This window comes from Taudactylus pleione, unplaced genomic scaffold (genome assembly GCF_031769625.1).
Source record: "Taudactylus pleione unplaced genomic scaffold, aTauple2 ptg000135l, whole genome shotgun sequence".
NCBI classification, from domain to species: domain Eukaryota; kingdom Metazoa; phylum Chordata; class Amphibia; order Anura; family Myobatrachidae; genus Taudactylus; species Taudactylus pleione.
In genome coordinates, this window is record NW_028284537.1 from 3896288 (window position 1) to 3921104 (window position 24817).

General features: G+C 42.4%; 1 protein-coding gene across 2 annotated transcripts in view; it reads right to left on the minus strand.

Annotated features, from left to right (window-relative positions):
* Positions 1-24817, minus strand: part of LOC148522979 (monocarboxylate transporter 2-like) — a 73894-nt gene that overhangs the window by 3366 nt on the left and 45711 nt on the right. For both annotated transcript variants that reach the window (XM_088473447.1, XM_088473446.1), the window contains exons 3-4: positions 8040-8183; positions 96-950 (exon numbers count right to left, since the gene is read on the minus strand). In XM_088473447.1, the coding sequence (XP_088329573.1) occupies positions 96-950; positions 8040-8183 (999 nt within the window). The remainder of the gene's footprint in view (positions 1-95; positions 951-8039; positions 8184-24817) is intronic.

A 24817-nucleotide genomic window follows, 5' to 3' on the forward strand; every position in this document is an offset into this window, starting at 1 on the left:
ACATCGCTCATTTAAAGTATCAAATTAATGTTTCTTTATACACAGTATCTATAAGTTTTTTTTTTTTTTTTTTAAGAGTGTGATTGGAAACTTACCTCCAATCGGGGGTCCAAGGAGAAGAGGGACACACTCCACAATGGTGACCAGTCCAACAGCACTGGAAAATCGTTTGGCTCCAACAAGATCCATAAGAGTTTCAAAGAGCAGAGCACACACCATGCCGAAAGCCAAGCCAAAAAACACAGAGTACACCACGAGGCCGGCGTAGCCTGTAACTAGAGGGCACAAGAGGTGGCAGAGGCCATTAAATGTCACAGAAAAGCTGAAGAAGTACTGGATGCTTGGCCTTATCCACTTTGTGTTGGCGATGATCCCAGTTGCTGGTCGGGATATCATGTCAACGATGGCAAGTATAGACAACAGAAAAGCAGCTGAATACTCATCAACACCAAGATGCTTTCCGTAAGGAGCTAGAAACACTATAGGTGCGTAAAAGGCAATGAACATCAGGACATTTCCAACGAGGTAGATCAAGAATCCCCTGTGCTTAAAAAGGGACAAGTCCAGGACTTTATTAAACCTGGTCAGGCAACTTTCTTTCTCTTGCTTTTCAGGCGTCACAACTTTAACCTGTTCCGTTAGACTTATGTTAACTTTTTCTGGGTCGCTCTCTTGGATTGGCTTGTCCTTCTTTTTTGTTTTTGAGGACATCGGTCCTAAGGGTCGGAACAGAGCACCCGCAACGCAGCAGTTAAGCAGCAGGGCTCCCAAGATGAAGAAACTGCCCCTCCACCCGAATTGGTCAAACAAAAACTGGTTCAGAGGTGCCAGTGTAGACAGTATAACAGGGCTTCCAGCCATCGCAAGGCCATTCGCTATGGGGCGTCGTTTCAGAAAGTACTTCCCTACCACAATGACTGAAGGCTGGAGGTTCATCGAAAAACCAAACCCTACAAAAAAAAAAAAAAAAAATAAATATGAAAAGGCATAATGTACTATAACTAGATTACTGTGGAGTTCGGTGACCATCTAAAAAGGCATAAGATATACGTAATCAGGGAACTATTAGGTGACTTCTTCTATATTTATAATTAGTACGGTCCATTTCCGGTGAGCCTGCACATGTTATTAAAGCAGCAATAATTTAAAAAGGCAAAAGCATGTTGGTTTTGTCTTTTAAATGACTGCCACCTTAAAAATATGGGATAACTCGCTAGAATCGTGACACAGACACAATAAAAAAATTAAAAGATGACTTCTAGCACCATTTGTAAGTAACCACATAAAACACAATGCATATACTTAAAAATCATAAAACACACAAAAAAATAAGTAGTAATAATAATAATAATAGTAAGAGAATGTGATGAACTGTGATTTGCCAATGGGATTTAAAGGAGAGATTTTAATAAAAGGCAAAACAAACTTGGTTTGCTTTAAATGGAATAGAATCACCCCATAGCTCACATTGCAAAAATCACTGGAACCCCCGCCATCATTTTTTTGCTAAATTGTAGTTCATTACATTTCCCTCATCCTCTTTGAGTCTCTGTTAGTTCCAATTACCTCTTATTGTGAGTCAGGGGTTAAAATAAATAGAAACCTTCTAGTGCAATGAGCTTCATTAATTAGTGAATATTCATAAATAGGTGTGAACCAAATGTATTTAGTAATTAGGCTGATCTGATCAGTCATCTGGTGTTTTCCACACTTTTCCCAGGACTGGTTCTCTTACAGTTCTCATCCATGTGTTGTATGTGTAATGCAGTGTTTTACTATGCTCGAAGGAAAAAAGTATTGGCCATACATTTAAAAATTCAAAGACAGCATCAAAAAGACAGTGGACCTGATAGTCCATTTTAACTTTCAGTTCGGATGTATTTTTCTTTGTGAATAAAAGTCCTAGGGAGAGGTCGCCCTGATGAAGTCTGCAAAGTCAAACCCAGCGGGACAAAACGCGTCTGGTCTACTATGCTTTAGGGCACAGGTTCTCAAACTCGGTCCTTGGGACCCCAAACGGTGCATATTTTGCAGGTCTCCTGACACAATCAGTGAAGTGAAATTAGCTCCACCTTTGGATCTAGTAAAATGCGTCAGTGAGTAATGAACACACCTGTGCACTTACTGGATGACCTGCAAAAGGTGACCTGTGTGGGGTCCTGAGGACAGGGTTTGAGAACCACTGCTTTAGGGTACTGCCGCACCTTTCTGGATCCTCTCTGTAGGACATTCTTCACAAAAGAAAAAACATTGGAAACCTTCAGAACAAAAAATAAAGTGAACTTTCGTAAAATAAGCAGATATTTATTTTTTTCATTTACAGGCAATACCTTTCATTTATATTATAATTAAACACTATTTTATAAACAAACTACACTATGGATATGAGTTGATGTTGGAAACCTGCCCAAGGGAAAAAAAAAAAAAAAGAGTGGAAAGGACCAAGAAAGTAATCAGATAAGCCTAATTCCTAAATATATTTGCACCTGTTTATGAATTTTCAATATAAGTAATAAGAGGCATTGTTAATAGATAGGGTAAATTGTCCGGCAAACAGCATCTACTGCAGCTTTCCGTTGAATGCCAACTACCCATTTAGGTAATAATCAATTACAGCTCCCTATTATCTCATCATTAATTTTCCACTGACACAAATCTAATTTATTATAATTTCATTTTACTAGCATTAATTAGAGTATGTGATAGCTCCTACACAGCACTCCTCTAGCTGACTTGTCATTAAAGTGATTTTAGGTCACTAACAAAATTCTTGCTGCAAATTAGACTCCAAAATGCTTTTCTTTCCCCAGTTAACAGTTAGCAGAAATAGGTCCGTCAGGACGAACATCATTAAGCGTTTGTGTGTATATATGTTTGTAGTGTTTATAATATTTATATATATATATATTTTGTGTGGTGTGTGTGTATATAATATATATATATATATATATATATATATATATACATACAGTCAGGTCCACAAATATTGGGACATTGACAGCATTTTCAGATTTTGGCCTCTATTCACCACCACAATGGCTTTGAAATGAAACAAACAAGATGTGCTTTAACTGCAGATTTAATTTGAGAGTAATTACATCCAAATCAGGTGAACGGTGTAGAAATTACAACAGTTTCAATATGTGCCTCCCACTTTTTAAGGGGCCAAAAGTAATGGGACGATCAACTCAAAAGCTATTTCATGGACAGGTGTGGGCTATTCCCTCATTATTTCATTATCAATTAAGCAGGTAAAAGGTCTGGAGTTGACTCTAGGTGTGACATTTGCATTTGGAATCAGTTGCTGTCAACTCTCAATATGAGATCCAAAGAGCTGTCACTATCAGTGAAGCAAGCCATCATTAGGCTGAAAAATCAAAACAATCCCATCAGAGAGATAGCAAAAACATTAGGTGTGGCCAAATCAACTGTTTGGAACATTCTTAAAAAGAAAGAAGGCATCGGAGAGCTCAGCAACACCAAAAGACCTGGAAGACCACGGAAAACAACTGTGGTGGATGACAAAAGAATTATTTCCCTGGTGAAGAAAAACCCCTTCACAACAGTTGGCCAAATCAAGAACACTCCAGGAGGTAGATGTATATGTGTCAAAGTCAACAATCAAGAGAAGACTTAACAAGGAGTGAATATAGAGGGTTCACCACAAGATGCAAACCATTGGTGAGCCACAAAAACAGGAAGACCAGATTAGAGTTTGCCAAACAACATCTAAAAAAGCCATTACAGTTCTGGAACAACATCCTATTGACAGATGAGACAAAGATCCACTTGTACCAGAGTGATGGGAAGAGAAGAGAAGGAAAGGAACTGCTCATGATCCAAAACATACCACCTCATCAGTGAAGCATGGTGGTGGTAGTGTCATGGCGTGGGCATGTATGGCTGCCAATGGAACTGGTTCCCTTGTATTTATTGATGATGTGACTGCTGACAAAAGCAGCAGAATGAATGCTGAAGTGTTTCGGGCAATATTATATGCTCATATTCAGTCAAATGCTTCAGAACTCATTGGACAGCGCTTCACAGTGCAGATGGACAATGACCCAAAGCATACTGCAAAAGCAACCAAAGAGTTTTTTAAGGCTAAAAAGTGGAATGTTATGCAATGGCCAAGTCAATCCCCTGACCTGAATCCAATTGAGCGTGCATTTCACTTGATGAAGACAAAACTGAAGGGAAAATGCCCCAAGAACAAGCAGGAACTGAAGACATTTGCAGTAGAGGCCTGGCAGAGCATCACCAGGGATGAAACCCAGTGTCTGGTGATGTCTATGCATTCCAGACTTCAGGCTGTAATTGCCTGCAAAGGATTTGCAACAAAGTATTGAAAAGTGAAAGTTAGATTTAGGATTGTTTAGTTTGTCCCATTACTTTTGGCCCCTTAAAAAGTGGGAGGCACATATAGAAACCGTTGTAATTCCTACACCGTTCCCCTGATTTGGATGTAATTACCCTCAAATTAAATCTGAAAGTCTGCAGTTAAAGCACATCTAGTTTGTTTCATTTCAAAGCCAAAATAGAGGCGGTGAATAGAGGCCAAAATATGGTGGTGAATAGAGGCCAAAATATGAAAATTGTGGTGGTGGTGAATAGAGGTGGTGAATAGAGGCCAAAATATGAAAATTCTGTCAATGTCCCAATATTTATGGACCTGACTGTATGTATGTGTATATATATATATATATATATATATATATATATATACACACACACACACACACACACACACACACATACACACACAAACGCACATATACGATATTATATATTATTCAAATATATATATTTTATTAAATATACCCATTGGGAAGAATTCAATTAGGTGTGATTATCTAACTCCCGTATGTGAGGGTGGCCAGTAGCCATTGCAACGGCATCAGAACTTGCCCCCCTCGCAGCATAGACTTGCACATTTTGCTCACAGCTCTGTGGGTGTGCAAACAAAAATCCACAAGTACGGAGGCAGAGCTGTCACCGGGTGTAATGACACCCGATGCGGTACTCACCTGCTTCTTGCACCGAATAGGGTGCGTGGCTATGTGCATGTCATGCCCCCATCTTCGTCACGCTGGGGGCCTTACTCAGTGCTCTGGGAGCTGATGTGTGGATGACCATCACTGCTGCTGACCATCCAAGGGGGTTGCACCCGGTGAGGCCCGCACCCCCCCTAATGACGCCACAGTAGAGAGGTACCATATGTGCAGCATATAGCCGCACTTACTCGCTGGTAATCACACCTAATTGAATTCCCCCCTATAGATTCATCTGTATTGTAAGAAAATATTTGCATTGAAATGTTCAGCATTTGTATTTTGGAAAATGGGACTTACATAACAAGACAGAGAAAGTATAACATAATATGCTATATTTTTACAACCAATCATATATTAGCTTTTGTTAGTTGGACAATACTAGACAAGAAGATTTTGGTTGCTAGTAGTTACGGCTCTCTGGGGAGAGGAATTTTAAATGGATTGTCAACTTTTTATAAAACCACACAAGCCTACTCTACAGCAATGTCTGGAAGACTCCCAAATTTCTTAAGAGTAGACCAGCTTCCCTCATCCCGTCCTCAGCCCTAGGGAAGTGAGTGGTACAGGAGATGGATGACAAGACTTGCGCTGAATTGAATAATTGTTGTCCCACTGCACGATGCCGCAGATCGGAGCTGTAATGATGCGATTCATGGAGCCTTGCTGCTCATACCTTCTACTAGGAGCTTTCAGCTTGCAGGGAAGCATTGAAAAGACAGTGAGTATGATCAAAACCCACTAGCTGGGGACAGGTATAGTCGGGATGTCCTATTTACTACGTGGGACACCAGACACCAAGACTTGCACCTATTTGGATTTAGTATTCTGCTGACGGGTAAGAGAACTTGCATCGATACACGGGCTGTGTAATACGATTGCTGCACTTTCTTCTGTTAAAAATTAGTTAACACATTTATCAAGAAGCATTAAAAGACTGTGGACATCTTTTACATTTGATGTGTATTCCTAGGTATTAGTTTATTTGTAATAAAATACTGCTATCGATTAGCAATTCAGTCGCTCTGTTATAAACGTATCTAGTATTGTATTGTTTTTAAGTATGTCATGTCAGTGGGGTATGTGTATCACATTATGATTTAATACATTTGTTCATTTTTAAGTGAAGCCTTGTTTTGTTGTAAATATTCAGACCATTGCTCCTAAGGTCAAATTATTCATCATATAACCATAATTTCAGTTATTAACCATAAAAGCGCAGTCCAATTAATGTTTAATTAGTGGTATATGTAAGACGTTGACCAGCTGGTACTGGTAGATGGACTAGCTGCATTTATGGTGAATTTTTAAAATACTTTGGAATTTATATTATTATTACAGCGCAGCGCAGGGATATTGGATACTATGTAATTCGCATCCAATAAATGCATTGCGTATTGAGGCTTGGTGTACGAGACCACATCTGAAATTACAGCGCAATGTTCATGGTGTTACCTTATATCTACAATGTGAACAAATGCCAACATTACTGAATGATAAATCCCATTTGCTTTTTTTTTTTTTATTATCTGTGTCTCATTTAAAATCTGGATTTAAAAGGTTAAAAGGGTTTAATAAGAACTAGTGAAAAGGTGCATTCATGACACCAACAGCTTAGGGGGTGTTAAAGCTAAAATCGGGAAGGAACAGAATTATTTTAAATGGGCAATCCATTTCGGTGGGACTTCAGTAAAAAAGTGGTGTTATTGCTAATGTCACTGCCGCCTTTCATGACAACAAACCCCTTTGCTCTGTCTAACCCATTATCAAGATTTTAAAGTCATAATGCAACCAAAATGGCTTTATGTATTAACTCATTACAGAACATGTGTCTCTGGCCTCTCAGTTTGATGGCAAGTTGGATGGAATCAAATTATTCTCTAATTTATGTTCTTAAAAAAATATCGATTAATGAACCCTTGAATTTCCCTATGTATTAACTACTTAACTGTCACATGGTTGCATGGGATGTGACTGCAGCCAGATCGGCTTTCTCCAACCTGGTCGCATCCCATGTAACAGTGCGCTCCTTCACTGTCCCCTGGCGTTTAAGATTGGTGGGTCTATTTACTAAGCAGTGTTAGGAGACAGAGTGAAAAGTGATAAGAAAGTGATAAGGTGCCAGCCAATCAGCTCCCAACTGTCATCTCACAGGCCGTGTTTGAAAAATTACCGTTAGGAGCCGATTGGCTGGCACCTTATCACTTGTCACTCTGTCTCCTAACACTGCTTAGTAAATAGACCCCTCAATCAGTTCTGCAGTGATGTAGTAGTTTTCTAACCGCCAACATCACTGCTAGTTTTGCACCACAGAATGTCACAAGGGATGCGCAGAGGGGGGGCGGTACTAGTTATCTGGGCCCAGGCTTGTTTAAGGAGCCCAACATGGGGCAAGGCCAGCTGTGCAAGGGAAGGAATGCCCCCTGTCCTTGACGCGTGCTGTCGCTGCGCATAGTATTTTTCATTTATTCTTTATTTGGGGTGGGCGTTGGCACATCCCCAGGAGTTGGCCATGCCTCCCCATCACCAGGGCCAGTAATTACTCTCTACGGCGTGAAGGCCACTGCGGGATCTATTGCCACTAGGGAAAGGGGGGTAATAATACAATTTGAACATATGAACTTTTTTTTCACTAAAATAATATGGTTTTTCAAAAGATGTTCTAGACTTATAAATGCAAATAAAATATTGATAAGAGAAAAGAAACCAGACCATGAATATTTAGTACTCAGGACATCTGAATTTATCATTAACCTTGCAAATGCATAAATCGAAGAGTCGTACAATATTAGTTTTTGACCAGACTTTGAAGTCATATGTTAATGTGAAATTAAATCTTGACTGCTGGGTATAACCTTTAGAGCTTCTGCCTGATCATAAAATGTACATTGCAAACCAGCTCATTGATTGGCAGGTCAACTGCCTAGCAACAAATCCATATGGTAAAACGAGATTAAGTACAGTATATTAGGAATAATGGTTCATTACCTGCAATAACACCGACACAGATGTAGAGCTGTAAAATGCTTGTGCAGAAGGTGGCTAATATCATACCCATTCCACTCAGGAGACCACCAAATATTACCACCGGCCGGCTGCCATATCGGTTTACCAAAATACTACTGATGGGACCTAAAACATGTTAAACAAGATAATTATTATAAGATGTACTCAAGGCACCATAATAATAAGGAATATATTAATGAAAATTAATAATATAGTATGAATAGGATACTTTGTAAAACTAACTGACATACAATATTAATGGCGTTTGTGATCTGTATGATTTAAGGGTATATTTATGTAAAGACGCAAAAGCCATTTTGGTTATCACTGGCAATTTTTTTTTTATTATTATTATTAATAACAATAATAATTTTATTTGTAACAATTTTTTTTCTTCATTTCTATTACTTATGCTGGGCATACACTGCCAGATAAAATGTCTGTCAGACCGGCACACATTTTATCTGGCAGCCGGCCAGCCGCAGATGTCGCCGGCATACACTGTGAGAGAAATCTCACAGTGTATTTGGCAGACATCTGCGCTCCGTCCCGGGGGAGGAGACATTTCCCTGTAGGAAGGAACATAGGAAATGTCTGTCTGTCGGCTGCGCTGGGCATACACTGCCCGATGCGGCCGACAGTTTAACGGGAAATATCGCATCAGACGGGCATGCTGGACAATCCAGTATGCCCGACTGAGCAATATTTAACCCTCGGTCGCCCCCCCACACGCTACAATTATCGCGGCGATCCGCCGATATCTGGCGGACCGTCCCGATAATTGTAGCGTGTATGGCCAGCATAAGTGTAACTGAAATCTGAGCTTTAGACGGCCAATATTCCTCCATCAGTTTGACGCACATGCTCTCCCAGGAATGTCTGGGACACTGTACAATCTTGGGGAGTATTCAAGGACTCCCGGAACGGACCCACCCTCACAGATGCTGCTTTTCTCTCCTGCATGATGACGAATCACCATAGCCCCACCCCCGGCTGTGTGATGAATGTCACGACGTAGGTGCCCCTTGGAACTTCCCTCTCGTATTTCCCAGAGAGGATATTTAAAATATAGGCAAGTGTTGTTTGAGGAGACACTTGGGGTATATTTACTAAAGTGCGGGTTTATAGAAGTTGAGGTATTGCCAATAGCAACCAACCAGATTCTACATATTTATCTAGCACCTTCTAGAAGATAATAGCTAGAATCTGATTGGTTGCTATGGATAACACCTCCACATCTATAAACCCTCACTTTAGTAAATATACCCGTTGCCTCACTATTCTGTGCTGTAGGAGGACCCTGCTTCTTCCACTATCTAAAGCTAGGTACACTCTATCCATAAAATAGGGGTTTCTGTGTGGCGCTCACATGAACGCATGGAACTGTTGCATATTGTGGGAGTGTCATGGGCGTGTGTGCCGACTTCCGTGCTTGAACGTAGCGTGCGGACAGAGATGTTACGCCTGTTATAAACAGATCTTTTGCAGCCTGAATGGAGTGGATGGAAGTCCAAATACTAAAGTTTACAGTTGCGGCTGCTGAGGTAAGAACAGTGGTCGGCTAAGGCTTTCACATGCAGATGCACGCATTTTTATATACCGTAGCATAGGGAAGTAGGCAAAATGCAGTAAAACCCCCGGAATGCGCTTCGTCCCGGTGGTAAATGCATCTTCAGGTGGCGTTACCCAATAAAAGCCTATAGGCTTCTTATCGAAACGCACAGAAGGACGCCAGAGGGACTTTTGGGTGTTAAACCCGGAAGTCTCTCTATCAGGGGCACCGCAAAGGTCAGCTCTTATTGGGAAAACTGTCCTTTGCGATATTCTGTATGTACCCGCTGAAATGCGGGATGTTACCCATCGCGGATGCCATGCTTAGTACATCACGCCCATATCGAGAGACTATGGGCCAAATGTAATAGGGTGAGAGTTTAGCAATAAACTCTCACATTGGTTGAGTTTTATCTTCAAAATGGGAAAACATCTGAATGAGATTTTAAAACGTGAGAGTTTTTTAAGTCTAAAAAAACATGCAAGTTCGCTCTGTTATTTTGTTTTTGGACTCTATTACATTGGCAAAGTTTAAAAAGTGTCAGAAACTCTCACTTTTCTAAACTCTCACCCTATTACATTTGGCCCTATATGTACGGTACATCGCGACTTTGCCACTTTTCTCCTGTTAATACATTTGCCCCACAATGTAAAAAACAAAACAAAACAAAAAAAAAACGCTATATAAAAACTAAAAAGTCACAGAGATCATGCAGGATAAAAGTTGCAGATATCAAATCACGTTAAAGGTTTTCAGATAGCAACTACATGCTCTGGCGATACAAGGCGAGCATCATTACCTGCACAATAAATGGCTTCTTCCCTCTGCGTTCAGCAATTTAACAAGGTATGCCAGATTACAACGAAGACAAAAAAAATAATAATAATGGCCACTCGGTGTCTCAAATAAATAGAGCACAATTTAAAAATATATATAAAAGAATTTTCTCGCCAAGGTGAAAGCGATAGAAGCAATGGGATAGAATTATTTCTGGGAGAGATGAGAATAAGAGATGAAGAGGCTAATTCCTGAAGCATTATACATGAGAATTGTAAATCATCCTGTAGAGGTACTGTACTGAATCTAAAACCAGGACGGGAAACCCATTATGGTTAAAAAACACAGTGCAAGCATACATTTTCCATAACAAGCAAAATAAAATGTGCAGTGCCCATAAAGCATAAATCCTGCTTCATCGCAAATAATGTAAAAATAAAATAGCGGATTGCCACTAAAGAGGAAATATTAGTTATTAAACAAAGAAAAAAAAAAAAAAGTAAAACACAGAGGGACTCAAGTAAAGCTAGAAGTAAATTATGCGTATTTAGCCCACGTGCTTCTGTCCATCAACCCCAAAGGGTTTATTTACTCTTAAAGGGGTCTATGTACTAAGCAGTGATAAGTGACAGAGTGAAAAGTGATGTCTGTGATAAGTGCCAGCCAATCAGCTCCCAACTGTCATTTTTCAAACAAATCCTGTGAGATGACAGTTGGAAGCCGATTGGCTAGCACTTATCACAGACTTATCACTGCTTAGTACATAGACCCCAAAGAGTGAGATGTGTCAAACCTAAGACAGATAAAGGGGAAAATTTGCAGCATAGTAACAAATCAGCTTCTATTTATCAGTTATCTAGAACAGTCTATAAAGTGACAGTTAGAAGCAGATTGGTTGCTAATAGGCAACTTCTCCACTTTATCTCCCTCTAAGGTTTGCTACGTCTCCCCCAAAGTGACTTTCGCACTGTAATATAGCCAAGCGGCTCATGGTGCTAGAACCATGGTTTCAGTTCCCATAAGGGGGCGTGGCATTTGTATGTTGTTCTATCCTGTGTTTGTGTGGGGTTCCTCTAGTGCAAAAAAGGCAAATGCAGGGGAAGTGGAGTAATGATTTACATCATCACAGCACCGCCCCCACTGCGCAACAAAAGGAGGGAGTGTGGTAGGGCGTAACTAGAGTATTTGGAGCCCAGGGCAAGATAAAAAACGGAGCCCCCCCCCCTATCTGCGTGCGCCGAAAAAGTTGGCATGGCCACTGAAAAATTACACCTCCCCCCCGTTTCTGTCACTCTGGGAACATTCCTTTCCATTCCATATGCACCTTAATGCCCCCAGTAGTAGTGCCCCTCTTGCAATGTCCCCAGTAACAGTGCCCCATGTAGTTGTGCCCCAGTAGTGTCCCTTATACAGTCCCCCCTATGCGGTGCCCCCCCTTATGCAGTGCCAACAGTAGTGATACAGTGCCGCTATAGAGTGCCCCTGGCCAGTAGTGCCCCTTACATATATAACACAACATACACACACAAATCACTTACCTGAATCCCTGCTCCTGCCGCACCCGTTGATGTTCGCTCCTCTGTCCTCCTGCTCTGTACTATGGGAGAGACATCATGACGTCTCTCCCATCACCCACTGTGGGAGCCGGAGCTCATGAGTGAGCTCCAGTCCGGCTCCAGCAGTGGGCGCAGCAGCCACACACCGGAGAACCCGACTCCTCTAGCCATCACTGCCGTTGTCTTTTGAACTCCGTTTGAACCACAGAGATGAGCGGAGCACCTGGATCCTGCTTTGAGGGAATACACCTCTCTGTTGCTCCATTAGGCTGCACATTTGTTTACTCTGGACAATCACTGCACTCCTATATAGCCGCCAGTGCAGTCCCGATCCCCGCTCAGCTCAGAGGACGCTCGGACGGATCCGGTGTCTACCTGTGCACAGACTTTGGATCTCCCTTTGACCTACGCGCTACTCACACAGCGTAGCTCTATCAGGTCATAGTAAATATCGGGGACCAACGGCCTTACCGTGATTCCGGGACATGTCTACTAAACTGTGAGTGCTTATATACAAGTTGATGCCTATAATAGCGGGACTATCCAGTGTACCAACTGAGCATTTTGCCCTATATAGGGAACGCATTTAAACCTCAAACAGACTTTGGTTCTCATTCAGAGCCGCTCGTAAGCGGCCGCTCGTTCGTTCCGAGCGATGTTCGCACAACTGCGCATGCGTACGGTTTGTAATACACATGCGCGAACCAGTCAGTGCGGCCACAAATAGTTTGCTCGCAATATAGCGAATGCCTGCTATTTTGAGTGACAGGAGGAGGCGTATGTGGGTGGTAACAGGGGAAGGTGCTTGAAAACGGGGAGTGGGAATCAGAACGCAGGCGTGCTTAAAGGTCAAAACGGGCGTTTTAAGAGTGTGCATAATTAATACAGCAGCGTCATTGCCCACGTCACTTGGTTATTTTATAGTCAGAACTGCCCGCAAGATTGCGGTAGGAAAAACCAACCACAAGAATAGCGAGCAGTTCAGATGCCGTTCGATGTACTCGATTAATCTATTAAATAGCGGACATGACGTATGATGCGAGCGGCCAGGGGGCGTATTTTTCAAAAAAACGACCGCATGTTTTGGTCGCTCGTGCAGACATGGAGGCGGCAACAGACCGCAAAGAGCGAACGGTTCATTTAAATAGCCACCCCCTTTATCAGAACGACCGTCCGCAAATAGCGTCCGGCTCTGAATCAGACCCTTTGTCCTCTGAAGGAGGCATACGACTCGACTCGTTTGAACAGAGCAACTGTTCATTTTTTTAGCTACTAGCTGATTTTTTCAGAAGTTGTTATTTAACCATGGTTAAACCTTGAAATATCCTTTCTTTTTTCTTGTGTCATGTCAATTTGTTTCACATTTGTCTCTAAGGGCTCTACATGTGCAGATTCCTATATTTCTATTATTATTTATTTCTTTCTGTTTTTATATTAATGTGTTTTTTATCGGAGGTATTATACCTTGATATTCCATGTGGAATTATTTATTAAACAGTGATTAATCATATCCTAGCAGCGCAAATCTTATATGTTTTTTTCTGGCCAATGAGAGTCTGTCTGACTCTCATTGGCTGCTGAAACACACACCGCCGGCGGCGTCTATGTTACTGTGTAGTGTGGACCGCACACACACACAGTGCAGTCCGCACTACACTGCCTTTACCGAACCCCCCTCCCACTGCCGGTTCGACGGTGCCCAGGGCACGAGCCCCGGCTGACCTGCCCTGGTTACGCCACTGAAGTGTGGCCAAGGTGATATGCACTTTGTCATAAGGAGACAGCCGTAAGGTACGTAATCACATCATCAAGGCCCTGACCTCTTTATCAGAATCAGATATTTAACTGCTGCGTCTAGTGTCTGACTCATACCAGGACACGCATTGTAATTAGAGATGTGCGCAGACCCCTGTGTTTTAGTTTTCGTTCTAAATCATTGTCGTGTTTTGAAACTACCACCCTCAAGTGTGTTGGTTCCTGTTTTGGATTTCTTTAAAAACAGCTAAAATCATGTTGGACCTGTTTTTGTTCTTATAGCATTAATAACAGTCATTTCCAGTCAGTTGCGACCAATTTTGGCAACTGAAATCAGGAGGGAAGGACTTGCATGCAATAAAAAACATGCAAGATCCAGTTTATATAGATCCGACTTGCGGGAAGACCTGAGCCAGGACTCGGTTCAACTCAAAACTCCAAAGTTCGGGTGTGTTCGGTTTTCAGCAGAACCGAACTGCTCATCTCTGATTGTAATCGCTCAAAGTCTGATTTTTCGGCACAGACAAAAATTGAATACAATAATTCCTACTGATACCTGTTAATGTACCGGTAGTCTATACATCGTGGAGGCAGACATTTTGTGAGCTGTACCTATATTCAGTTGAAAGATGCCTCATGCCTCGCTCTGTGATGTCACGGATTCCCAGACAATTGATAAGTTGCATTCTCATGAACACAAAATGTCTGCCATCACTGTGAGTGAAAATCACTGGAGGCATAAGGCACTTTTCATTCCCCAGTGTCTTTAGGCTGAATATTGCTTCAGCTCACAAAATGTCTGCCTCCACGGTGTGTAGGCACTTAAAAAAAAAATTCCAAGGAATTATTCCATATTAAATAATACCCAGGGGCGTTTCTAGAGAGGAGGGGGCCCGTGTGCAGTCCCCGACATGGGCCCCCTCCTCTCCCCCCGGCAGCGCACTGAGCTGTGCGCGGCCAGCGCCGGAGTTATAGACTCTGGGCACTAGAGTGTGCCCAGAGTCTATAGTGTCTGCACAGGTCACCGGGAAAATGGCCGCGGGGCCCCCCCTGGATGCAGGGGCCCGTGTTCCCCGCACCCATTATAGATACGCCCCTGATAATACCTGTTTGTATACTTGCCAACTCTCCCTGATTGCTACTATTTCAGGGAGTCTCCCTGACAATCTCCCCGACTCCCTGAAGAGCCTAGCAATCTCCCTGATTGTATCTAACCCCCATTATGTAGCTGTTATAAGCTGGGGCTCATTTACATTTGGCTGAAAGTCAATTTTATGGCACACCTCTCAAAAGTAGCAGTACCCGCTCACTTTACCACCACGCTCATAGGTGTTGCTTTCACAATCTCCCTGAAATGCTTTTTCAAAAGTAGGCAAGAGTGCCTATTTGTGCAAAAAAAAAAAAAAGTCAGAACTTGACCGATAACAATGAATCTTTTAGTCTGAGTCAAACACACGACAGCAGCCAAGCCTTATCACACACCTAGCAGAACAATACGATAGGTACTGTAGTATTGATCACAACAGTGTTCATTATATTTGTATATTTCATTTCCTTTTCTCTACTTCTGACAGCCACACTTTTGTTTGCACTAGTTTCTAACAAGCATTCCAGCACGCATCGTTTGACCTGGTGTAAGTTTGTCAGCTCAGTCATTTTAAAAGCAGCACTCCCAGGTAAAGTTAGTCTCTCAGCCGTTTCATTAGGGTGTGTCCCCAGGAAATTTAGAGCGGGACAGGGCCGGATTAACAAAGGGGCGGATGCAGGAGTGCCGAGAGAGGGGGGGGGGGGGGAGCGTGTACAAATTACCTGGGCCCGGGCATGCTGTAGGGGCCCGGTGGGGGCCAGGGTCTGGCACCCCTCCCCCTCCATCTTAAGTCACAGCAGCCCAGCACACGCTGCTGTGTGCTGGGCTGCAGTGTTAGACTGCTCCTGGCTGCTAAAGCAGCAGCCGGAGTAGTCTCCTATGCTTATGGGGGGAGCGATCACGCTGATCGCGCCCCCCTTTGGCTGTGCGCCGGGCTGAGGAGTACACAGCGCCCCCCTCCCCAGTGCGCGGCGCTGAAATTATTATTGTCATTTTTTTTCTAAGGGCGGGAGGCCACGCCTCCCGCGATTAGGCCACACCACATCACCTGGGCCTGGTGCGGCTAGTCATCGGCCCTGGGTGGATAGAGCTACGGCTCCAGGCCTCCACATAAAAATAGGCCCATCATCATAAGTATTCATATTGTATTGTGTTCTCATCATGGTCACACAGTCGGCCATAAATCATAAGTATTAAAATAGTTTTTTCTAGTTTTCCCACAAAATTACGCAATTTTTCTATTTTTATGCATTTAGGGAGACATTGGGGCCGATAGTGTAGGGAGTGTCCATGCCCACATGGCTCTGGCTACACCCACTCAGCACTGGTCACAGCTCCTCCCGTTCTCACTATAGGCCCTTAAACATTTTCAGCTCCAGGCCCATGTGGCCCTTAATCCAGCCAACCCACTGGTGTATCTAGAACTGGGATGCAGTTTATAGACCGGCAAACTAAATGCTGCCAGTCTATATCCTGAAATGAGAAGCCCAACGGGGGACTTCAGATAGGCGTCAAAATCCCGATGCCTATTTGAATCCTGATGCCGGACCGTCTAGGACGACAGCACGAATGAGGTAAGTCCTATGGGGTATCAGGTTTAGGGAGTGTAGCGGTGTTAGGGTTAAGTTTTGTGGGGAAATGTTAGGGTTAGGCACCCCCCCTGGTAGCGTTAGTCTTAGGTTGTGGGAAGGGGGGGTGGTGGTTAGGTTTAAGCACCCCCGGGGAACTTGGGGTCAGGCACCACCCCAGGACTTTTAGGTTTAAGCACCCCTAAGGGAGGGAGGGTTAGGGTTGGGGGAGGGGGTGCATATTAAGCCACACACTATTGCCCCTAATTCATATTATGCCAAACAGAACTGCATATGTAGCGCACATGTACAAAATAAGGCGCTGCTCCATCCTCGGCTCCTCTGGGGGTGGTAGAGATAATTAGGACATAGGTCACCTATGCACTGCTAGGTTTGCAAGACATACGGTGACATAGGGAGAAATACATCAAACTTTCTAAAAGAGTGAAGTTGCCCCATAGCAACCAATCAGCTTCTAACTGGCATTTATCAAGTACTTTCAACAAATGATAGGTAGAAGCTGATCGGATGAGGTGTCCATCTTCTCCACTCTTTAACCCCTTGCCTGGCGTGGTTGCATTAGATGCGTCCGTGTCAGAAATGCCCACCGGCAAGATTAACTTCCAGCAGCTGCCGAGCTCAGTAGGCAGTGTCGGTGCTTTTGCTCAGTCATAGATCCTTCCCAGCCCCTTCCACCACAGGCACAAAGAAAGGAGCAGTGTTTGCAGCCCGATCTCACAGAGCTCACTGCTGTCCGCACAGCTCTCCACACAGACTGAACGATGTTCCTGTTAGGATCACCCACAGTCTGAATCTGGCGCTGCCTCTCCCCCCATCTCCAAGGCAGCACAGCAGCAGTGATAGGCGATCTTCAGGATCATCCACCCCCTGCTGCTGGCTTCTCATCTTGCAGCACTGTGAAGGCCTTCTAAAAACCTGCACTTTAGTAAAGTAAAGCATCCTGAGACCATTCATGTGTGGGGTTGCTTTTCAGCCACGGGAGTGGGATCACTCATAATTTGGCCTAAGAACACAGCCATGAATTAAGAATGGTACCAAAACATCCTCCAAGAGTAACTTCTCCCAACCATCCAAGAACAGTTTGGTGATGAACAATGCATTTTCCAGCATGACGGAGCACCTCGCCATAAGGCAAAAGTGATAACTAAGTGGCACAGGGAACAAAACATCAAAATTTTGGGCCCATGGCCAGGAAACTCCCCAGACCTTAATCCCATTGAGAACTTTGTGGTCAATCCTCAAGAGACGGGTGGACAAACAAACACCCACAAATTCTGACAAACTCCAAGCATTGATTAGGCAAGAATGGGCGGCCATCAGTCAGTATGTGGCCCAGAAGTTGAATGTCAGCATGCCGGGGGCAAATTGCAGATGTCTTGAAAAAGAAGGGTCAACACTACAAATATTAACTCTTGGCATAAACTTTATGTAATTGTCAATAAAAGCCTTTGACACTTATGAAATGCTTGTAATTTTATTTCAGTATACCATAGTAACATCTGACAAAAAGGTCCAAAAACACTGAAGCAGCAAACTTTGGGACAACCAATACTTGTTTCATTTTCTGACAATACATACATATATACATACATACATACATACACATATATATATATATATATATATATATATATTAGTGAAATAAAGGAGCGCCTACTAGTGTACAAAATACTCAGTGAAAAAATAAACCGTGATATATCCACTATTTATCTGAGAGGATGTTGCGGTTACTGTGTCAATTAAAATTTGAAATTGTTTTTAATATAATCTGTCTCTGACCCTGCAATGCGCCTTGAAATAATTTTCTAGGTAATAGGAATGTTTTCCAAAAGGGTCTAGCCGATTATTATTTATTATGAAGCTATGCGCAGTATAGGATGTGGTTTTCTTTTTTTCTCTTTTTCATATCTTTTCTAATGGTCATTTGACCGAAGCAACATCCTCTCAGATAAGTAGTGGATATATCACGGTTTATTTTTTCACTGAGCATTCACTATCCTTCGTTAGGTTTATGAAGTTTTTTGTACACTAGTAGGCGCTCCTTTATTTCACTTTATATTTGTTATTGTGGGTGCCATACCTTATCACTTTTTTGGAGTTGCCACTCAATGATTTTTGAGGTGTGTCACTATTTGTTATTTACTTTGAATATCTTTTTGGGTGTATTTTAAGTGCCACGTTGTAACCGAGTGCGCCTCTTTATCTCTTACACTATATTATATATATTAAATAGTGAAAAAATCCCAAGCGCAAGAAGGTGAACCGACCATAAAGATAAAGTGAAAAATATGTGATTACAAATGGAAAAGCAACTTCTCTTTAATAGAAAATTTTCGGTCACCTGACCAACCATAATTCAAACATAAAAGGAAAAAGGAAGGCAAAACATCGTGTGTAACATCTTAATACTGCATCAATCAAACAGCCATCACTGTGTAAATTAGGAGTTGATGGAACTATAATCAGTCCCCCATTTTCCTTTTATGTTTGAATTATGGTTGGTCAATGACCGAAGATTTTCTATTAAAGAGAAGTTGCTTTTCCATTTGTAATCACATATTTTTCACTTTATCTTTATGATCGGTTCACCTTCTTGCGCTTGGGATTTTTTCACTATTTAATCGATTTATATATGGTTTACCACTTTATATGACTAATATATCCTAGCAGCCACTCATGTGAGCTAGGTGTACTTTATAAAAACACACATTTTCTGTTTGTAGGATCATTGCTTGTCACTTGTGCACTCACTAATATATTCTTTTCATAGAGAAAAATAAATAAATAATAAATTATATAATATATATATATATATATATATATATATATATATTTATTTATTAGTCAGGTGCATAAATATTGGGACATTGACAGAATTTTCATATTTTGGCCTCTATTCACCACCACAATGGCTTTGAAATGAAACAAACAAGATGTGCTTTAACTGATTTGGATGTAATTACCCTCAAATTAAATCTGAAAGTCTGCAGGTAAAGTAAATCTGAAAGTCTGCAGGTAAAGCACATCTTGTTTGTTTCATTTCAAAGCCATTGTGGTGGTGAATAGAGGCCAAAATATGAAAAAATTCTGTCAATGTCCCAATATTTATGCACCTGACTGTGTATATTATTTATATCACACACACACACAATCCAGCACTCACTATTACAGATGAATACTTCACCCCGTTGCCAGCACTGATGTGTCTGTGTGGAGACGCTGTAACTAAAACATATTATATGTGCAGCACTCAGAGGGTTCGATAATGCTCGCGACATATCTTCCCGTGTTCAACGTTTCAATTATGAAAATGCTTTCCGGTGAAACATTGACCACAGGAAGATATTTGTCTTGAATACTATTGAAGCCTCCGAGTGCCGCACATACAATAGGTTATATTATATACATATAGACACACACACACACTGAAACATGTTTAAATAACTACAATTTACGTTATTTGATAATAACATTTCTTTACAATTGTGGGGCCATTTAAAAAAAAAAAAAAAAAAAAGTTAGCCAGTTAAGTGATTAAGAGATTTGATACATTTCCCCCTCACTCACTGACATCTGACAGTAGGTGTGCTTGGGCACACTCGGGACCCTAGGTGCGCACATGTGTGCTCTCAACCCTAGCCGAAACCAGGGTTGTGTGACAGAGAGGAGGTGGTGTTAGCAGCAGGACCAATTTTAAGAACATGAACACACTGTCCTCTGCTTTGTCCTCCAGGTCACAAGCTCCTTGGTAGCCATTTTATAATGGTTAATTTAAAAAAAGAGTAATGCCAAATTAAGTGGCAATGCAGCTTAAAATAACTCCATCTAAAAAGGGGAAAGTGGTTTTGGATGAGAAGTCCACTTAGAAAAAATAAATAAAGATTTTTGCTCACCGCAAAATCTCCTCCTTGGAGTCCATCTGGGGGATGCCATGACCTCTGGGTTATGTATAGTGAACTGTGGAGTCGGGCACTAACGAAGACTGGCTCCCACCCATTATATAACCCCTCCCCTTCCACTAGAACCTCAGTATAGTTCTTTCTCTGGCTTTGTTAAACATATACTATGTTTAACAAAGCCAAAGAAAGACCCACGGGAGAACGGAGAGAACCAGAAACCCAACAAATAACTAGTATGAAATCAAACAAAAGGAGGGATCCCTGCATCCCCTAGATGGACTCCAAGGAAGAGATTTTACGGTGAGTAAAAATTGGATTTCCTTTTTCATCCATCTGGGGGATGCCATTACCTCTGGGATCTACCAAAGCAAGCCAATTTAAGGGGTGGGGGAAGGAAGCGTAGGAACCAGCCACTCAAATAATTTTCAGTCCAACACTGGCGTCCCTCGCTCCAAATGTATGGAAGCCGTAACATTTTGTAAAAGTTTGTATGGTTGACCAGGTAGCTGCACTGCACAGCTGCTCTACCAGGGCACCGACAGCACAAGTCGAGTGGGCCCAAATTGAAGTCAGAAACGTCACATTTGAAGACAAATATGCCTGCCAGATGACAGAAGTGACCCATCTAGCAATGGATCCTATTGAGATTGAGCAGCCTCTTTTTGGTGCATCAATTAACACTAACAAAGAATCAAAGACGCAGTGCACTCCAAGTAAATGCTTAATGCATGTACCACATCCAACAATGCTAAAGAAGAAGCTTCACTAATCACTGAAGCCTGGCGAAAGGCTGAAAGGATCATATGATGTGAAAAGCAGATGCCACTTTGAGAAGAAAGGAAGGTTTAGTGCGTAACACCACCCTATCCTCATGAAAAATGAGAAGCGGAGATTTGCAAGAAAGAGCCGCTACCTCAGAAACTCTTCTGGCCGAGGCAATGGCCAAAAGAAATACAACCTTCAAAGTGAGGAATTGCAATTCTACAGATTCCAATGGTTCAAACGGTTCCTTTTGAAGAGTCTCCAAAACTAAATTTAAGTCCCAAGGAGGAACCGGCGGAACATAAGGAGGCTGTATACAAAGAACCCCCTGCAAGAAGGCCTGAACTTCAGGAATGGTGGCCACTTTCCTTTGAAACAAGATTGATAGGGCCGAAATTTGTCCCTTAAGGGAGGACAAACTAAGACTCTTAACCAGACCATTCTGCAGAAAGGACAAAAGGCGAGACACTCTGAATCCTTCAGGTTTAAACTTGTGTCGTTCACACCAAGAAATATATAACTTCCATACCCGATGATAAATCTGGGAATTAACTGGTTTGCAAGCCTGTATATCGTGATACAACAGATTCTGAAAACCCTTTGGCCCTCAAGATGCTGGATTCAAGAACCATGCTATCAAAGCCATGCAAGGCAAATCGGGGTGACAGCATGGACCCTGAAGTAACAGATCTGGCTGCAGGAGCAGACGATACGGAACGTCTGCCAACATGTTTCAATGAAATGCGTACCAATGACAACGCGGCCAGTCTGGAGCCGCCAGAATGAGTCTGTGCCATTGATCAAATCTGCTGAAGTACTCTTGGTAACATTACCAGAGGAGGAAAGATGTATCCCAGCCGGAAATACCAAGGTGCTGTCATGGCATCCACCAGGGACGCCTGAGGATCCTGGGACCAGGATCCATACCTTGGAAGTTTCCTGTTGAGACAGGAAGCCATTAGATCTATGTCTGGAAACTATTTCAACAACACTTCCTGGTGTAATTCCCATTCCCCTGGATGTACACTGTGACGACTTAAGAAATCCGCCTCCCAGTTGTCCATCTTCGGAATATGAAACTTGGAATCAGGTTTTAACCAGGCTTCTTTTAATATTTCTCCAAAATGTGGAAATTCTGGGAAAACGGATACAGGTTTCTTCTTACGTTTAAAGAAAGAAACTGAACTAGTAACTGGAATAGCCGTTTCCTGCAGATGCACAGTCTCCCGGACCTTATCTACCAGTATAGACACCCCTGAATAAGAATGGGAGTCATCCTCTCAGTTTGAGGTGTCTTCCCAGTTATAATCCAATTCCCCTTCTTCCTGGGAAGAGGCGACTGAAGCCTCATCTCCAGGAAAATCCATTGAGGACTGGCCTGAACGTCTCTTAGTGCCTGTGGCTCCTACTGACGTTACAATTTTATTTAGGGATGTTGCCATCTCAGCGATACATAGTCCCATATCCTAGGCCCATCTGGGCTCTACCGAGGGATCAGACAAACTAGGAGTTTGAACACAGGGTAACATATAAATTTGCTTGAGGGTGACGAAATTCACCTATGGCCTCAGCCATAGACCTGGCCCAATCAGGCATCATCGACTGTTCAGCCGAACTTCCCGGTAATAAATTTTCCTGTGAACAACCAACAAGAGCAACCTTGGGTCCGCACAACCTTTTGTCAACTTTTTATCACATTTTGTACAAGAATAAAAAGTGACTGATCCCTGTTTTTTGGATCCCTTGTCTGGCTTCTCCATATAGAGAGAGAAAGACAACTAACTAATACGGATAGGTACCTAAATTCCTCTGGAAAAAGGTGTAGCACTGTTTGAATAGAAAAAAACAAAAATAGGGTTTTTATTTTACCCAGAATAACAACCACTGCTTCTGAAATGACAGGAAAAGTGAGAAGGCTAGTAAGACTCTAAAGGGGTATATTTACTAAAGTGAGAGTTTTTAGAAGTGTAAACGTTGTTAATGTCAACCAATCAGATTCTAGCTATTATATTCTAAAAGGTGTTATTTAAATGTTAAGTAGAATCTGATTGGTTGCTAAGGGCAACATCTCAATTTCCAAAAACTCTCACTTTAGTAAATATACCCTGAAATCACTTATCTGTTTAGATGCAAATAAATAAAACCGGACTCCTTGAATTTCACATTGACTTGCACAAAATACAAAAAGGCAAACAAAGAATCTTCAGTACAAAACAATGTATGTTACTGCCTGAATTCCTAAAGAAATAGTGCAGTAAAGTTGCTTATATACACACATAAAAATGTTGTAAAACCACCATACATCACCAGGTTAACTACCAAAAGTAATAATCCTAGTTTAACTGCTTATCTGATAAGGGACAGTCATCCCCCTGTACTTTGCAGAGAGTCTCAGATATGGGAAACCAGCAGCGCTCAAACACCTGCCAAAATAGTGTTTGCGGTGTGGACTATGAAAACCCGTGCGTCACTCAACTTGCATGGGGGTGTGACCGGCATGCCGTCTGCGTCCTGCTTTAATCAGGACGCCTGATGTCATCATAGGCGTTCCCTAGCCGCCTGTGTCTCCCTCCGGATATCCACATCGCTTGTGTAAAGCGGCTCTTAGTGAAGCTGTCATAGGCGGTGAGCCTGCGTGTGCAATGGCACCGTGTCATGGGAGCGTGGCCAATGAGCCACCCTCTCCTAAAAAGCCAGCATCATGCTCTTGTTCTGCAAACTCTCTCGGTCCAGCAGTCCTCAGGGGACCGGCGCCGCTCTGCCACGCGAGTAGTAACATGCCCGGCCGCTCTGCTAAAGCGGCGTGCCGAGAAGCAGTAATACAGCAACAAGGTCTATACATTAGAAAATGTATCAAGCTTACCATTTTTACCAGCGGCCCCCTCAGACGTCTGTCAAGACTATGTAGTTTGGTGACTCTCCCAGGGGCTGTCTGTAGAGTGGGATACAGGGTTCACACAAACCCTCTATTTCTACCTAACTCCCACTCTGCTAGTGCTTGCCGTCTGTTGCCAGGGAATAAGCACCCAAGCCAAAAAAGGAAAATAAAGAAATTAAACCTAACTAAAAGAGCCAGGACCTAGCTAGTGCCTTACTCCAGGGCACTAAAAAGAAGACTGAGGTTCAGATCCGCAGCCTTTTGATTTCTATAGCAATTTCTTCAACTCTAAACAAAACTATATAGCTTAATGTTGCATATCTGAAGCTGTTGCTGTGCAACTAATTGTAATGCAGCCAGGCAACATATATAGTACTTAGATCTCCAGCTTTTTTTCTATATGTGGACAGTGGTCAAATTACCATTAATGTTCTGCATTAATGTTTGCACTGAGAATTACTTTCAGCACAAAGAACAAGAGAAGTGACACTATGCAGTTGTTCATACAGTCTTATAATTGCACCCATACTTCTTTACTCTCCTGCAATGTCCAGAAAACTCCCGAATGTCACAGGGTCCCCTACTAGATCCTACCCACCTCCCTAACTAAGGCAAAGGAGGCTTGTCATCATATCTATGTTCGTGCTCAGAATCATTGTATTACAAAGCGAGGAGGGGGGAGGGGAGGGGCAATATGACAGAAAGTACATAAGTACACCCTGTGCACGTACCACATTTGGTCCTCCCCTCTGGGATCTACGGAGTATGTAAGTATGGATTACAATTAGCATACTGTAGAGAATTAAAACAGATAATGAAAGTGATAGAAGACAGAGGGGCTGATTCAGACCTGCTGGTGAGCGCACAGTGCTCGCAAGCGGGTCGATGGTCCCCCAATGCGCATG